This window comes from Plecotus auritus (assembly GCF_963455305.1).
Source record: "Plecotus auritus genome assembly, chromosome: 6".
Classification (NCBI taxonomy): Eukaryota; Metazoa; Chordata; class Mammalia; order Chiroptera; family Vespertilionidae; genus Plecotus; species Plecotus auritus.
The window spans coordinates 5,765,792-5,782,544 of NC_137773.1; the positions used below are offsets into that span (position 1 = coordinate 5,765,792).

The 16,753-nt window shown below is 54.9% G+C and overlaps 1 protein-coding gene across 2 annotated transcripts in view; it reads left to right on the forward strand.

Moving 5' to 3' along the window:
• Positions 1-3,410: 3,410 nt before the first annotated feature.
• The window catches only part of SH3PXD2B (SH3 and PX domains 2B), a 95,379-nt gene continuing 82,036 nt past the window's right edge, over positions 3,411-16,753 (forward strand). For both annotated transcript variants that reach the window (XM_080673164.1, XM_080673165.1), the window contains exon 1: positions 3,411-3,632. In XM_080673164.1, the coding sequence (XP_080529290.1) occupies positions 3,558-3,632 (75 nt within the window). In that variant the 5' untranslated portion in view covers positions 3,411-3,557. The remainder of the gene's footprint in view (positions 3,633-16,753) is intronic.

The following is a 16,753-nucleotide window of genomic DNA, read 5'->3' on the forward strand; positions in this document are numbered from 1 at the left end:
CTTTAAAAATCAACAGACATATCCTTGGGTGAGGATTTTTTAAAAACCAACAATAAAAAGAAAAAAGAAAAATGCATGTGGTTTACCTGTATTATCTCATTTAGACCTCAGAACAAGCCTAAGAGGTCGGGACTATTCTTATCCCATCTTACCGATGGGGAGGTGGAGGTGCAGAGAGGTCAGTGACTTGGCCAAGGGCACACACTTGGCAGGCGGCAAGAAGGGTAGGGAGGGGGGTTAATGTTTAATGGGTACAGAGTTTTCATTTGAGAAGATCCAAAAGGTTCCGGAGATGGACGATGGTGATGGTTGCACAACGATGTGAATGTACTTCATGCCACTGAACTGTACCCTGAAAAAGTGGCTAAAACAGTAACTTTTAAGTCATGTATATTTTATTGCAATTTAAAAAGAAAGACAGCCCTCGCCGGTTTGGCTCAGTGTATAGAGCGTCGGCCTGCGGACTGAAGGATCCCAGGTTCGATTCCGGCCAAGGGCACATACCCGGGTTTCGGGCTCGATCCCCAGTAGGGGGCGTGCAGGAGGCAGCAGATCAATGATTCTCTCTCATCATTGATGTTTCTGTCTCTCTCTCCCTCTCCCTTTCTCTCTGAAATCAATACAAATATATTTAAACAAATAAAAAGGAAGACAAAGGAAGGGTCTGGAAACGCGTAGCTCTTGCATCTTCACCGACGGCCAGTGGGGAGGGCAGTTGGACTTCGCAGGCCAGGCCTGCTGCAGGGAGGAGGCGAGCACCTTGGGGCCCAGGACCGGCTGTGCTGCTCCGCGTGCCGCTGGGGGCAGGTCTCCGCGCCTTTCTGGGAAAACCGAGGAAGCTGGCTGATTCACAGATTTCCTCCGGCGTCTGCCTCTGCGGCCCTGCCTTATTAGGAAGGCTGGGCTCGTGCAGAGAGAGGGTGAGGTAAAAGGCACAGAGAAGCCAGGCCTTTGTCACCCGGGACATGTCCAATCCTGTGACTTACCACTGTGCGTCAGGAGAATGTGCGGTACGAGAAGTCTATGCGCGAGGGTCCTGGCGAGGGACAGACACCGCGCTCCCACTGGCCACCAAGGAAACGTCACTAAGAGGCTATTTACAAAGGTGCAGGCAGGGCTTGGGGCGCCCAAAGGGACCATGGCGCAGGCCCAGCAGGACTGTTCCCGCCCTCAGTGGGGAAAGTGGGTGAGGGAACCCACTTCCCGAGGGAGCCAGCGTGGGAAAGTGCCATTGGTAAGGAAGTCCCTGCAGGAAGGGAGCTGGGGAAACGAATACCCAGACCTCTCTCCTGCCATTGGCCAAACCCAGCGGGCAGCCAGAGAACAGGGGGCCCATCAATGAAACCCACACGGGCCAGCCGCGAATCAGGACAGGGTGGTGATGGGTAGGCGTGAAGACAGGAGCCGAGCAAGGGCCATGGGCCGGGTCCAGAAGGTCACCGGGGCAGAAAGCCCTGGGTGTCTCCCAAAGCACAGTGGTAGGGGGGACCTCGCCCCCAGAGTGAGTCTTCCTCCCCTAGCATATCGCTGGCCATGCATTTGGACCCCCTGGCCTTTCCTCCCTAAGATAACATCTAGGCCTCGGCTGTAGTTCAGCTCCAGGCCCGGAAAAGCTGCAAACTAGACAAGCAATGCCATGGCTGACCTCAGGACCAGCTGCACTGAATAATGACCCCCTGCCCTGGCACCAACCCATCAGTGGAGACCTAGGCCCTGGAAGGACACACCTGGAAAGCTGCTACATAGTCTATTACTGCTACATAGTCGATTAAAATTTCCCCTTGGGGTCCCCACCCTGAAAGCCACAGGACCCAGGACCCAGCGAGCTCTCCTTCCTGGGAGCAGGGTTCACCTTTTCCCTCCTCCTCCTCTGCCTCCCCTGGGGCGCATCACCTTGACCTTCCTCACTTCTAAGCTCCAAGGGCCCTTCCTTTACCTCCATAATTTGTTTCCTAAGCCCATTTTTATTTCCAAGTTACTCCTTCTACGTCTGTGATTTTCCAAATAAATATCCTCTTATAGTTTGAAGCTGGGCTCTGAATTCTTTCCTAGCCAGAACTCAAGTACCGAGGCTGCTGAACCCAGGTCCAGTCTCACCCCTCCGGTCTAACACCTGGTGCCATTCCCACCGCCGCCGCCGCCAACAGTAAGACCTGGAGGGGCAAATGGAGGAACTCATCCAAAGAAAATCAGACCAAACCGTGCCTGGGCCTGGCCAGGGCTGCGGAGCAGCGTCCTCTACAGGATGACCCCCACCCTCTTCCAAAGGATGACCTTGGACCCAGGGTAAGAGGGAGCCCCCCCCCCCCCCGCCCTTCCCCCTCTTTCAGGCAGAGAGGAGAGCTATGTGATTTGTTGGAAAGAACCCTGCTTACTAGTGTGAGAGCCTCGGCCAGGGGCCCAAGCCTCCTGTCCGCCTGGTGACGTGTACCTTCATTCAGCCCTTGGTTCAGCTGCCCTCTCCTGAAACTGACTCCGGGCCACGCCAGGACTAGGAGGCGCTGGACGGAGTGGGGAGCAGCCCGGCACCCCGAACTGCAGTTTGTGAAACATGCCTCCATCGCTCTGGGGCTCCGGAGACCCCTCTCACAGCCTGGAGGTCCCGTCCTCTGTACACTGGGTCAGTCAGCAACCTTTCCCTCCAAGAGATGCCCTGAGATTTCAAAGAACATTTTTGAAAAGAGGGAGGCACTGCACCTGGCCCGGAGGAAGTGCTCCTCCACGTTTGTGGATTGATGGCTTTGCTAACAAGCACCCACTGGCCCCTCATTCATTCGCCTCCCCCCCCCCCCCGCCACCCCCCCCCCCCCGCCCCTTACCCTGCTTCGCACTATTGTTGCAGTTATTTTGTTCTTGCCTTTGTTGCGGTTTTTCTCTCCCTGTCTCCCCCTCTCTCAGATTGTAAGCCCAGAAGAAGCCCCTGCCCCCACCCCCGGCTGCCCCCCAATCCCTGGGGCTGGGGCTGGGTTTACCAATGTCAACACGCATGCATTGCCACTAGCTTCACATGCACCTTCTCGCCAGCACAGCCCTGGTTGGTGGGCAGCACCACCAGGCCCATTTTATAGATGAGGAAGGGAACCCAGAGAGGTTAAGCGACCGGCCCAAGGTTACAGAGCCGGAATATGACCCGGGAAGTCCGGCCCTTCCATCCGGCGCTGGACCGCGGCTCCTGGAGCCAGTTGAGCGCCGTGAACCCAGGAGTCAATCGGCGAACGCGCGGTGGGTGCGCGCCCGCCCGGCCCCTCCCCGTCGCGGTGGCTGGGCGCGGGGACAAAGGCCCGGCGGAGGGCCGGACGTGGGACAGCCGGGCCCGCGGCGGGGCCGGGCCCTTTAAGCGGGGCGGGCCGGCGGCGCGGGGGGCGGGCCGGGGGCGGGAGGCGGGCCGGGCCGGAGGGCGCGCTGAGCTCAGGGCGGCGGCGGCGGCGGCGGTACTCGTGCTCGGCCCGGGCTCCGGTTCGCACTCGGCCCCCGGCTTCCGACCCGCGGCGGCGCGTCCCCCGCAGCCCCGGCCCCACGCGCCCCGCCCGCGCGCTCGGCCCCGCGGAGCAGCAGCCATGCCGCCGCGGCGCAGCATCGTGGAGGTGAAGGTGCTGGACGTGCAGAAGCGGCGGGTGCCCAACAAGCATTATGTGAGTGCCGCGCGGCCCGCACGCCCCTTCGAGCCTGTGCCCCCGGGGGCGACCGGGAGCCCCCCGGCCCCGAAAACTTCTGCCCCCTGCTCTCTCCCCTCCTCGCCGCGCCGCTGCGCCGCCCGGGTCTCCCGGCTCCTCCCTCTCCCCTCCCCCTCTCCTTTGCCGGGTTCTCGTCCGGCGTCCCATCCTCCCTCCTCGCCTCTGTGCCGCTTCTCTCACCCTTTCCATCTCCCCCTGGTCACCCTCCACTCCTGTCCTGCGCGTCCGTGGAAGTGTGGCCCGGCCCCAGCCGATGTAGGGACACAGAGCGGCGCGCCTGCCCTCAGGCCCCTCCTCGTCCGCAGGCACTCGGACCGCAGGGACCAGCCACAGGTAGCCCCTCCCGGGATCGCCAGGTTCGGCTGCGCCCTTTCGGAGGAGCCAGCCTGAGCGTTGCAGGAGGTCTCTGAGAATGGGTCCTTGGAGCGCCTGCACCCGAAGAAGGTTAAAAAAGAAAACAGCCCCTGCCCCCTCTCTCCAATAACTTCCGTTTTAAAATGTACGAAAGTTTTCTCCTGGTGTCTCCCTCTGTGCAATGGGACTCTTGTTTAGGGCCGGTGAGGACTTGCGGAAATGGCCCGGTAGGTCCATTCTGCAGATGGGAAGGCTGAGGTTCCAAGAGGCTGCAGGTTCTGGAAGGTGGAGCTGAATTCAGGTCTTCCCTGCCGCTGGAAGGTGTGCCTGGGGCAGACAGCGACCCGCAGGTGGGGAAGGGCTCTCACAGCAGCCTAGGGGCTGAATCTGGGGGGGTCCAAGGGGCTTTGAGGTAGAGGGATAATGGGGCTGTGGGAGGCTGGGCCTCCCCTGAGGCTTTGGGGAGGCCTCGCTACTGGAGAGAAGGGGGCTGTGGTGTCTCTGGTGGTGAGAAGGGGCAGTGGCAGCGCCTAGCTGCAGAGAAGTTCAAAAAGAGCGAGAGGGAGGGAAAAAAAAAAAACCCTAACAAAGAAGAGTAGAACAATGAATAGCAAAGGGCGTTGGCTGGCCAAATTCGGCTCCTTTGGATCCGTTTTCTTCAGAGGCTCATTCCTGCACAGCAGATCGGCGTGCCCTCCGCGCGTAGCCTGCAAAATTCTGAAAGGAGATAGCTGGGTCCGCTCTTCGGGAAAGGGTGTGCTGCGTGAGTCTGTATTGTTATTGGCTCGGCAGCTAGTTACTCAGCCCTTCGCCAGGCGGTGGGAAGCTATTTCCTGGACCTGTGGCATCTTTAAATAGAGTAAAGTTTCCCTAGATCCCAGAACTGAGCTAAATGGCCTGCTTCCCCCTCCCCCTTTTTGTGTGTGAACTGTTTCAAACGCTGCCAAACCTTGGGTTTCTTGTTTGAGCCTGTTAAGCGTATAACCCGCCTGGCCTCTTTGGTAAGGCGACAGATTCGCCAACATGGCAACAGGCGGAAGTCTGAGATGCACCGTGCTGCCTCCCACCAGACCTGTGAGCTGGCAAAACCAGAATAGAAACAGCCACCCAGAACTGGCACCGGCGGCCACGCACTCTCTCCCGTTCTTTCCCGTCACGTGCGTGTCAGACAGAGGTCCTTGAGCCCCTTTTCCAGATGAAGAAACTGAGGCTCAGAAAGGTGAGGTCCTGTGCCTCACGGTCAGGGGCAGAGCAGGTATATAAATCCAAGTCTGCCGGGCCGCAAAAGTGATATTCCACCAGGTGACACCACTTCCTAGACCCCACACCCTCAGAGTTCCCCTAAGCCGAGTCCCCTAAAACGCCGGGAAGTCTGCCATCTTCTGTGACCACCCTGAGGCTTTCCGTCTCTGCTTAGTCAGATCCCTTCCTGCCAGGTTTTTTTTTTGAAGGTTCTGCAGCTTTGCGAGGCGTCTTTCTAAGCTTTCCACCACTTTTTAGGGGCCTCTCAGGACAAGTCTCTAAATGTTCAGATGTGGATTGGGGTTCCGATCTTGGCCTCACAGCTTGCTAAGTGTGTGGCCTCTCCGAGCCTCGGTTTCCTCCCCTGTCCGCTTGGTGGGGTGAGGGTGCCCAGTTCCTAGGGGGAGGGACCATGTGACTGGTTCGGCTGGCTTTCCGTAACCATTAGATGCCTGCCTCCCTGCCATGTCACTCTGATTGGAAACATGCTAAAGTCACATGAGGAGGGATTTCACCAAGAGCTTGTTTTTCTGCGTGTGGGTTTAGTCACTCTTGTGATTCAAGGTGGCCTCCCCTCCCTTCTGTCCAGCCTTTGGGTTCATCCGATGAAGATGGGTTGAACTGCAGTCTGAGTCATCCGAAGGAATGGGGCAGATGTAATGTCGGGACGGCAGGGGGTTTGAACCCACCAGAAACTGCCACAGCCCCCACTCCTGTTCTCAAGCCATACCCACCTCACCGCGCTGGGAGGGATGGGTGTGGAGGCAGCCGTTGGCCTGGGTCTGCACTTCCATTCCATTCGGTAGCCTCCTTCCTGAACCTGGCCCAGGCACCCTGGGGAGAGTGTGAGCAGGGGAGGTGAACAGTCCCGGGCTCCGCTACATCCTGCTGTGTGACCTTGGGCTGGTGAATGTACCTTTCTCGGCTCTGTGGCCTATAATCTGTAAATGGTAAACACGGCCACTTGCCTCAAGGGCAGAATTTCTCACCTCGACACTGCTGACAGGTGGACCAGGTGATTTTATTGCTGTGCGGCTGTCCTGTGCCCTGGGGGATTCTAACCGGACAATCCCTGGGTCCGGGCTGCCTGTCACTGCTGGAGCCCATTCAGCAAAGGCGGGCTTAAATCATTATGAGCGTTTATTCCAATACGCCGACAGCGTGGGAGGGCAGTGGGTCATCCACAAAAATCTGCTCTGCCCCCCACCACGAGCCAGCTGCTTATATTGGGTAGAAGGACAAACATCTTTGTCCCATGGGGAAGGGTATGCCAAATGGGCAGTTTATAGGTAATGGGGGTTGGAGACGTGCAGTGGCCCGCAGGTATGCAAGGACTGGGGGTCCTCAAAGGCCTGCTATGCCAAGGACTAGGGGTCTTCAAAGGCCTGCTATGCCAAGGACTAGGGGTCTTCAAAGGGCTGGCGGCTCTGGTTTCTGCAACAAGGTTGTTAATCTGTCCACCCTAATAGGCAGCTCCCTGATGGGGAGGATGGGCTGCTTTTCCAGGTGAGCTCCCAGGTCCCAGCCAGACTAGAATGTGCCTTTTTAACCAGAACGAAACAGTCGCAGTTAGCAGCATGATTAATGTTTCTTACAGTTATAGCTGGTGCCCAGTGTCCTGTTTCTGCCCCTCTCGGGATGTTTAGTAGCATCTCTGGCTTCTACCCACTAGATGGTAGAAGCATCCCCCTCCCCAGTTGGGACAACCAAAAACGTGTCTAGGAGACAGGTTCCCCAGGGGGTCAAAACCACACTCATCCCTGCCTCCAGCCACTGCATTAGAGCATGCAGATCAGGGAGGGAGCGTTCCAGTCACCAAGACCCTTAATCCCCTCCAGCCCTCTCCCGCTTTGTAGCTGGTCTGGCCACCTCCTGCTCATCGCTCGGTTGCCTTGGAGGGGACAGGTCACCGGTGCTGGAGATAATCGTTGGAGAACTGTACCTGGAGCGTGGGGCTGCCCACCACGGCTGGGTCACCTCTTCCTCCTGAAATGACATCCTTTCCATGATCGGGTGGCCTGCTTCCCATGCCCTGCCCCAGCCTCGTTCACCTGTGGGCAGAGCCACAGGCCAGGTCTGAAGGTCGCAGGGGCAGAAGATCCTCGGGCCTCTGAGATCCCGGAGGTTGGGTAGCGTTACTCTTGGCGATAAAATCAATGATATTATTTGGGGAGGCTCCCTGGAGCCGCTGCCTTTGTCCACCGGCACCTTTCCTGCCCAGAGCCAGGGCTTTGTAAGGGTGCCTAAACGCACCCAACGCACCCTCCCCCCCCACCCCCCCCCACCCTCCCCCCGGAGAGAACCTCCTGGCTGGGTTATCTTCTGGCTTGAGGGGAGCGGGAAGTGCCCCCTGTGGGTTTTGCGGGTTTTATTTGATTGCCCCATTTCCTGCACTGGAGTGGGGTAGCCGAAGCCTTGGGTTTAGAAGAGGCTTAATCATCAGGGCCCCAGGTGCTGGCTTGCTCTGTCATGAGTTCCTGAGATGTTAAGAGAGCATGGTGGCCCCACCTGTGGAGCTCCTCTGTGGAGCTTCGACCCAGCAACCAAGAGGTCACTGGTTCATTTCCGGGTTAGGGCATGTGCGGGCTTGAGCCCCTGTGGGGGATCCTGCAAGAGGCAGCCGATCAATACTTCTCTCTCATTGATGTTTCTGTCTCTCTCCCTTCCTCTCCCTCTAAAAAATCAATGAAAACATATTTAATTGGAAAAAAAAAGAAGAAGAGCATGATGGTTGTAGTTAGAGCAGCAATATTTATAATAGCTGAAATCGAATCAGTGGTGGCCAGGACCTGGATCAAGCTCTCTGTGTATTTAGTCATCACAACAGCCCTTTAGTTATATTGATACACTATGTTATTTTTATTTTTTTGGAAAAAAAAAATATATATATATATATATATACTAGAGGCCCGGTGCACGAAATTCATGCACGGATAGGGTCCCTAGGCCTGGCCAGTGATCAGGGCTGATCGGGGCCTTCCAGCAGCCAGCCAGGGCCTCCCTTTCCCAGCTGCTGGTTGCTGGCCAGGGCCTTCCTTCGTTCCACACTGCCCCCGGGTGGTCAGCGCATGTCATAGCGAGCAATAGAACTCCCGGTCTTCCAGCTGAACTCCCGCGGGGACACTTTGCATATTAGCCTTTTATATATCTAGATTTTTAATCCTCACCCAAGGATATTTTTCCCATTGATTTTTAGAGAGAGTGGAAGGGAGAGGGAAATATAGAGAAATATCAATGTGAGAGAAACACAGCGATTGGTTGCCTCCAGCATGAGCCCTGAGGGCCCGGGTCAGGGAGGAGCCTGCACCAAGGTACGTGCCTTTGACTGGAATCGAACCTGGGACCCTTCACTCCACAGGCCGACTGCCCTATCCACTGAGTCAAACTAGCTAGGGCAATACACTATTTTAAACATATGGATACATAGATTAAATACCTACCCATCACCCAGCTGTGAGATCTTTTACATTTTGCCTTATTTGTTTCAGATCATTTTTATTTTTTAAGAAATAAAACATTGCAGATGCAAAGCCCCATGTGTACCCTCCACAACACTACCCCCCCCCCAAAAAAAAAACAACAACAACAACAATGTCCTGCCTTTGCTGTTTATCAGTCCCATGCATTTTTTAAAAATCCTCACCAGAGGATATGCTTGGATATGCTTGGCAAACACTAAAAAGTTCGACGGGGGGGGAGGGGTGGGGAGAGACCGGGGATCCAACCTACAACCCAGGTGCGGTGCCCTGACTGAGAATCAAACCCACAACCTTGCAATGCCCACTCAACTGACTGAGCCATTCAGGCTGGGTCCATGTACTTTTTAAAATAAACAATCAGCCCTGCCCTAACTGGTTTGGCTCAGTGGATAGAGCATCAGCCTGGGGACTGAAGGGTCCCGAGTTTGATTCCAGGCAAGGGCACATGCCTGGGTTGCAGGCTCGATCCCCAGTAGGGGACGTGCAGGAGGCCGCCGATCAATGATTCTCATCATTGATGTTTCTCTCTCCCTCTCCCCTCCTCTCTGAAATCACTAAAAATATATTTTAAAAACATAGACCGTTAGCTAGGATTTTTTTCAGCTATATTGAGGCGTAATTATCATAACTTAACATTCATCCATTGTAAGTGTACAGTTTGCTGATTTTTTAGTAAATTTATAGAGCTGTGCATCCATCATCACAGTTTTATAACATTTCCTTCAGCCCCTCCCCCCCAAAAAAAGATCCCTTGTGTCTGTTTGCAATCAATCCCCCCCACCCCCCACCCCATACCTTTTCATGTTTTTAACGCTTCCAAAAGTCTTGTGGCGAATGTTTTTAAACTACATAAAAACGTTACGCTTTTGAGATTGATGTTGCTCCTGTGGCTCCAGTTCCTTTTAACTTCTGTTTAATATTCCACCCGTGACTATGCGGCTGCTTATTGGAGCTCCTGTTGGGGTCTTCTCAGCGGCTCACTTCCTTGGGGCTGCTTCCGTGCACAGGGGCCCGGAACGGGGTTGCTGGGCCCTGGGGTTTGCCCGTTCACCTTCTCATTTCCATCGCCGGGAACAGGGTCTGTGGGTGCCTTTGCTGTGTTCTTGCTAACACTCTTGAATTGTCGGACTTTTTAGTGTTTGCCAATCTGGGGGGGGGGGTACAAAATAGTATCTCCTGGTGGTGTTTGCTTTTCACACCTTTATCAGCCATTTGAGTGTTTTCTCTTTTGCCCCCTATTTTGGGATATTGAGTTATTTGTGTTCTTTTAATTTGTACAATGTATTTATACATTCGGGGGCCCTGATCCTTCAGGGCGTCACATTAGCGTTCCCGCTCTCCCCACTGTGCCTGGAGGCTCAGAGAGGTGGAGGCGCTGCCTGAGGTCACACAGCAAGGACTGGCAGTGTGGGGACTGGGCTAGATCGCTGTGTGTCTGGGGGAGGCAGCAGCCCTGGGATCACACCTCTGAGCCACGTGACCTTCCGTGGGTCCCTTAAGCTTCTGGGCTCCAGTTCCCCCCTCCTGGCTCTCCCCTCTTCCTCCATTCCCCGCGCCTGGATGGGTGAAACGCCAGCCGCTGCCGCCATCCCTTAGTCTTCTTGCTGCGGGGGAATTCTGGGTTGATTGTGCCCCCGGAGTGATGGGTTGCAGGCCCTGTATCGCCGACCTTGAAGCCTCCCTCCTCCCTTGGTCAGGCTCTGAGCAGCTGAGATTTGCAGGGTCAGTCGCACCTTCTTAGGCGCGGCTGGAATTCTCTACTGGTCTGTGGGGGGCCTCTGGCTGCGGGGGGCTCTGGCTGGCGAGCTCTCGGGTCTGGAACAGACTGTGAATCTGCTGCCACCTTAGCTGCCTTCTGTTTCCCAACCACCAGTTGCCTCTCCCAGCCACCCCTGGCACCCCCTTTTGCAGCAAACTTGAGTGGAAAGAACTTGGGCATTCGAGACAAATATATCTGGGCACTTAAACCTCAGACTTCGTTTCTGTGTCTGTAGCATGCGTACAGATAGGGTCTTCCTTCTAACACTACTGTGTGCTTCTTTGTTTTGGTTTTGTTTTTAGTATATTTTTCTTGATTTCAGAGAGGAAGGGAGAGGGAGAGAGATAGAAACATCCATGATGAGAGAGAATCACTCATCGGCTGCCTCCTGCACGCCCCCTACCAGGGATCGAGCCTGCAACCCGGGCATGTGCCTTGACCGGGAATCGAACCTCAGTCTGCAGGCCGACACTCTGTCCACTGAGCCAAACCTGCTGGGGCTGTGTGCTTCTTCTTTGATAACGTAGGCCCTCAATCTGTACTCCGTCCCTCCTGCTGGGGGCATGGATGCCAGCTACTAGCTCAGGTCTGAGGACCCACTGTGACCTTCAGGATGGAAGGCCTGGCTGCGGGTCCTCTTCCAGCGCTCCTGAGCTGGCTGACCGGCTGGGGGCCTGAGAAACGGAGCTGGTCATGGCGCTTACCCACAAGGCTAGGGCATTGCAAGGGTTGACTCATGTCCCACAGGACCACGCGTGATGCTTCCTATATAAAAGGCACTCGGGCCTGGCCTGCGTGGCTCAATGGCTGAGCGTCGACCTATGAACCAGGAGGTCATGGTTCGATTCCTGGTCAGGGCACATGCCCGGGTTGCAGGCTCGATCCCCAGTGGGGGGCGTGCAGGAGGCAGCTGGTTAATGATTCTCTCTCATCATCGATGTTTCTCTCTCTCTCCCTCTCTGAAATCAATAAATACATAAAAATAAATAAGTAAAGGCCCTCGGTGGTGGTAGTCCTGAAAAGTAATATTAATGACAACAGTAGCCATGATGCGGATCCCTGCCCCTTTGCTGCCGGCTGCCTTGGGTGCGTGCTAGGGGTTTCCACGTCCTTCCGTTTGAGAAGCCTTTACGGAGTGGCCGCCCCACGCTGGGTAGCCTGTCCTCCTGCCCCACAGGTGTGTTCCTGTCCTGGGCTGTGTCACCGGGATAGTGCCCTCAGGAGAGCGGAAGGCCCTGCAGGCAGGTTTTGTAACAAAGGGGTATTGCTGCTTTGTGCTTGAAAAACAGTGGACCTCCTCAGCGTAGGTGCCACCCTGGTCCCCTGGGCTGTGGGTGCGAGGAGCGAGGGCCTCCCCCCACCCACCCGATGGGCCCCCTCAGCAGGTGTCCCAGCCTGCTTCTCCCACACTCTGGGCTCCCGCAGTTGTCTCACGATCGGATGGGGTGGGCCTTCCATATCGTCAAGATTACCAAAATGTCACTTCAGTCCGAACTTCCGTGTGCCGGTCCTTGCTTCTGATAAGCAGAGAAAGTACACCCGACAGCCTGGGTTCAAACCCCTGCTCTGCTACCTACCAACAGTGACCTCGACAAACTACTCACCTCTCTGTGCCTCAGTTTCCTCACCTGTAAAATGGGAATAAAAATACAGTAAAATCTCCATACAAGGGACTAATTCAGGCGAGGGCGTGTGTGTGAAAGCCTAGAGTCTGTTATATCATAGTGTTTCTGAACGCATATGTTAAAAAGTTGACAAATTACTTACGTAGACACGTTGGTGTCATTTAAATTACGTATGAATATGAAAAGTGTAATTTCACAGGGAAGTTTCCTGTATGTGTTACTGTAATTTTAAATTTATACTGAATGGGTCTAGTAAATGCGTTCATTCATCAGTCACCGCAAGTTAACAAATGCACACACGGCTGGAGTGTGGCTTAGTGTGTGTGGGGACATGGGCCAGCACGCGTTAAAACGGCTGCAGAAAGTCACACCACGCGACCACAGAACCAGTTTGGCTCACCTGATGTGGCGTGATCGGGTGCTAATCACTCGCCGAACATTGTTTACAAGAGGCGACTCTTGGATTTAAATATGTAGGCTGTCGTTGGAGATGTGTAATATTTATTCATGTCAGCAAAATTACTGCACGCCCTAGCCGGTTTGGCTCAGTGGATAGAGCGTCGGCCTGTGGACTCAAGGGTCCCGGGTTCCATTCCCATCATGGGCACATGCTCGGTTGCAGGCTCGATTCCCTGTCGGGGGTGGGCAGGAGGCAGCCGATCAGTGATTCTCTCTCATCATTGATGTTTCTGACTCTCTCTCCCTCTCCCTTCCTCTCTGAAATCAATAAAAAAAATTTTTTAAAAATACCACAGTGTTTTTTTCAACCTATGGCCTATTGGCTAAAATTCATTTAAAATAACAGTGAATTAGTAACAAAAAATAACCTGTTAATTTAATTAAAAGCAAATCTTGGTTAAAAGCACTTTAAAATTAACAGGGTGTTAATTTTCACAGATGACACACCAGACCAGAAATGCTGTCCATTAAATTCAAAGTCCATTAAACCGAGGCCCGCAAAATCGAGGGCTTCCTGAAATTCCAATTTCATGGGGCTGATGTGAGGGTGCAGCAGGCCTCGCCGATGGTAAGGGCCGGATAACGAGGCGCTATTCTAAGGCAGTGTAATTGCACACTGATGTAGTGTGCAAGCACAGTATCATCTGCGCTAGTAAAGGGGGGGGGGGGTAACCGCGGACACGCCCATCAGGCAATATTGTCATGGCAATGGTAATAGTAAGAGCTCGTTGCAAAACGCCAGACCGGCTGATTCCCGCCTGATCACAAATTAAGGGTGGAAACCTGCCGCCGTGAGCACAGAAATATAGCTGAGAAAATAAGTCACTTCTGTTTTTGCTTGTCTGCTTTTCTGTTTTCCAAACGTTCTGTGAAGACACATTCCTGTTTTTAGTAAAAATAAAAATAAAGAAACCGCGTGCTCATTTGAAAAAAGCAGCCGTCAGGCTGGGGGGCCCAGCCCGGTCCACATCCTGTCCCCAGGCCTGCCCTGAAGGGGGGCTTGTCCTCTCAGGCCCCGCCTCCCGGGCCCTCCCCCACTCCTGCCGCAGAGGGAGGTCTCTGCCTGTGGCTTTCCCATCTCCGAGCCCCAGGAGTGGAAAGAAATGAGTTTAAAATACCACGGGCTGAGCAGATGCTTTTCCAGTTCAAATGCTCCCAGCTCAGCGAGCCCAGGCCCTCGTCTCATACCCCCCGCAGCCCAAGAGCGTTGGAAAGAATTGCTTGTCTGAGTTCAATACTCTTCAACGCCAAGGTCAGAGGGGCACCGGAAAGGTCGTCCAGGTTAGAGCTGTGTCCCACACCCCACTTCCCTGGGCGTTTCATACATCCTCTGGTCACCCACCCGGAGGTGCCTGGGAGTCAGCCAGCAGCACAGCCTGCCCGCAGGCCGAGGGGCCGCCGCAGCCAGTGCCCTTCACGTCCAGGACACACATATCCTGGTGCCACTGTGCACGCTCTTTCCTCGGAGAAGACGCTGTGGTCTGAGGCGTTGCTTTGCATGACTCAGTTTTCTCCTTCCTCTGGGAGGGGGGGGTGGAGCTGTGGGTCACTGCAGCTTCGGGAAGGGAGCTGCTGACCTGCCGAGCGTCCGTCAGCCTGCTGGGTGCGAGCTGAGTCGCGAGCACCCGCCTGGCCGAGGGAGAGAAGACAGGTTTATTAGGAAGGCCATGTGGCCGGAGGGTTGTGAGCGTGGCTCCTGCCCTCAGAGACCAGGTTCTGTTCTGGTTCCGTCATTCACTCGCTGTTGGCACTGAGCCTTCTCTGGGAAGTGGGCGGCTTTAGTGGGGACATGAAATGAGCTTTTGTGCAGAATGCCGGAGGGAGGGCAATGCCCCGGGGACCCTGTGGTGAGGTCAGCCAGAGCCTGGGTGGCGCTGGCATCCCTGCCCCCTGTGGTGACATGGGAACTGGCCGCTGTGATGGACTCCGAAGGCGCAGTGTTCCGCAGGGCCAATGGGCAGGGGTTGGTGTGGCTCACTGCTCCCGGATGCTGCCCCTGCCGGGAGCCCGCAGGCCATTGATCCTCGCCCCGTTCTCCAAACTGCAGGGTGTTCTCTCCTTGTACCTGCGGGCCCACATGCAAGCCCGCGGGCAGTGAGCCCAAGCCCAGGGCCCTCTTCAGGGAGTGAAGGGAGAAGGGACTGGAGGTGCGTGTCCTGGGCGTGTGGGCAGCGCTCTGCCGCCTGCCTCTGCCGCAGGTTGTATTCCACCAGGGCTCAGGGTTGCCAGACTCACCAAAGGAAAATGCAGGAAGCCCAGTTACATCTGAATTTCGGATAAGCATGCAGTGTTAGGGACCTACACTAAAAACAAGTAGTCATTGTTTATCTGAAATTCAGATTTTTATTTTAAAGGAAACAGGTTTTTTTGTTGTTTTTTTAAAATATATTTTTATTGATTATAGAGAGGAAGGGAGAGGAAGAGAGAGATAGAAATATCAATGATGAGAGAGAATCATTGATCGGCTGCCTCCTGCATGCCCCCTACTGGGGATCGAGCCCGCAACCCCAGGCATGTGCCCTTGGCTGGAATCGAACCTGGGACCCTTCAGTCCGCAGGTCGACGCTCTGTCCACTGAGCCAAACCAGCTAGGGTTGAAATTCAGATTTTACTGGACATCCTATACTCCCAGAACCATCACTTTCAAAAAATCACCAATAACCAAGAAACTTTGTACTTTTTAACATCAACCATGTTCCGGGAGAATTCACTGCACAAACAGAAGTCCCCCCAGGACCAGGCACTGCTAAGCAGAGGGGTGATCCAGAGGGGTGCACACCCACCAGGGATTCAGACCTCAGGGTCCGTGGTCTGAAGGAGACAGGTAGACGGGGCGTCAGTTGCAGGGCTGGGCTGGAACTTGTGAAGAGAGCTGAGGCCTGTGCCCTTGCGTTCTGGAGCATAGGATTTGGAGAAGGTGGCACCGTAGAGGTGACCCCTGGGCGGATCACAAATCCCGGGAGGGAGGTTGCCACGTGGAGAAAGGTGAAGGAATTTCACGGAGAGAGAACATGAGGACAGAGAAGCGGAAACCTTGGCACGTGGCCTGTTTGAAACAAGCAGAAGAGATTTGAGTGGCAGAGGTGAAGCTTGCTGGGTAGGTGGTGGCCTGAAGGGTCTGGGGGCTCCTGACTGGCCCAAGAACCACAAAAGAATACAAAGCACGGACCCCACCTCAGGAGGACCGTGGCCCCAGGACACGTGGGGACTGGGCTCAGGACCAGAGGTGTCCAAGATGGAAGTCCCTGGAATAGTTGGGAGGAGCTGGTTCTCAGGGTACACCCCCCCCCCCCCGCCATGGGTGGGTAAGAAGGCCTTCCACAGGGAAGTGGAGGGGGCAGGGCACAGACCAACATGGGAGACTGGAGAAAGAGCACCTGTCCGTGTGAGGACAGAGAAAATCAGGATTCAAAAGAAAGAGGGGACTATGAAATCCAGTAGGAATGCTCAAATGTGGGAGGGATTGAATTACCCCAGACTTATTTTGTTCTGGCCCTAAGCCAGAGAGAGGCAGAGATGACCAGGAAGGCTTAATAATACTTTTTATTGTTATTACTAACTTGCTATTCTTTATCCGAGTGTTATGGGCTCGAAGCCATTCATGCATATGTCACTGAATGCACTCAGCAGCTCTCAGATAAATACAAGCCAGGATTCTTGGGTTGCAAGTGACAGAAACGGACCTGGTTAACTTAAGCCCTGGGGAATGTATTGGAGCTACAGCTATGACAGGATCATGGAGAAACTCAGTGCCCAGTCATGGAAAGGACCTGGGCAGCTGGCCCTATCCAGGGAGTAGGAAGTGCCGGAGGCATCAGAACACCACCGGAGGCAGGCGGCCGCTCCGTCCCTCAGTCCTCACAGCCACTCACAAAACAGTCCAGTTTGAGGAGCAGTGGATCTGTGTGGCCCAGCAAGAGTGGGATATTTTGATAGACAGTCCACGTCGCAGGAGGGAGGGATAGTCCTTGTGGGAGATCCAGGGCACTGTTGTTGGAAAGGGTGTAGAGCAGGGGTCCTCAAACTTTTTAAACAGGGGGCCAGTTCACTGTCCCTCAGACCGTTGGAGGGCCGGACTATAGTTTAAAAAAAAAACTATGAACAAATTCCTATGCGCACTGCAGGCCCGGGACGCGTCGGCTGCTAAGCAGGACAGGCAGC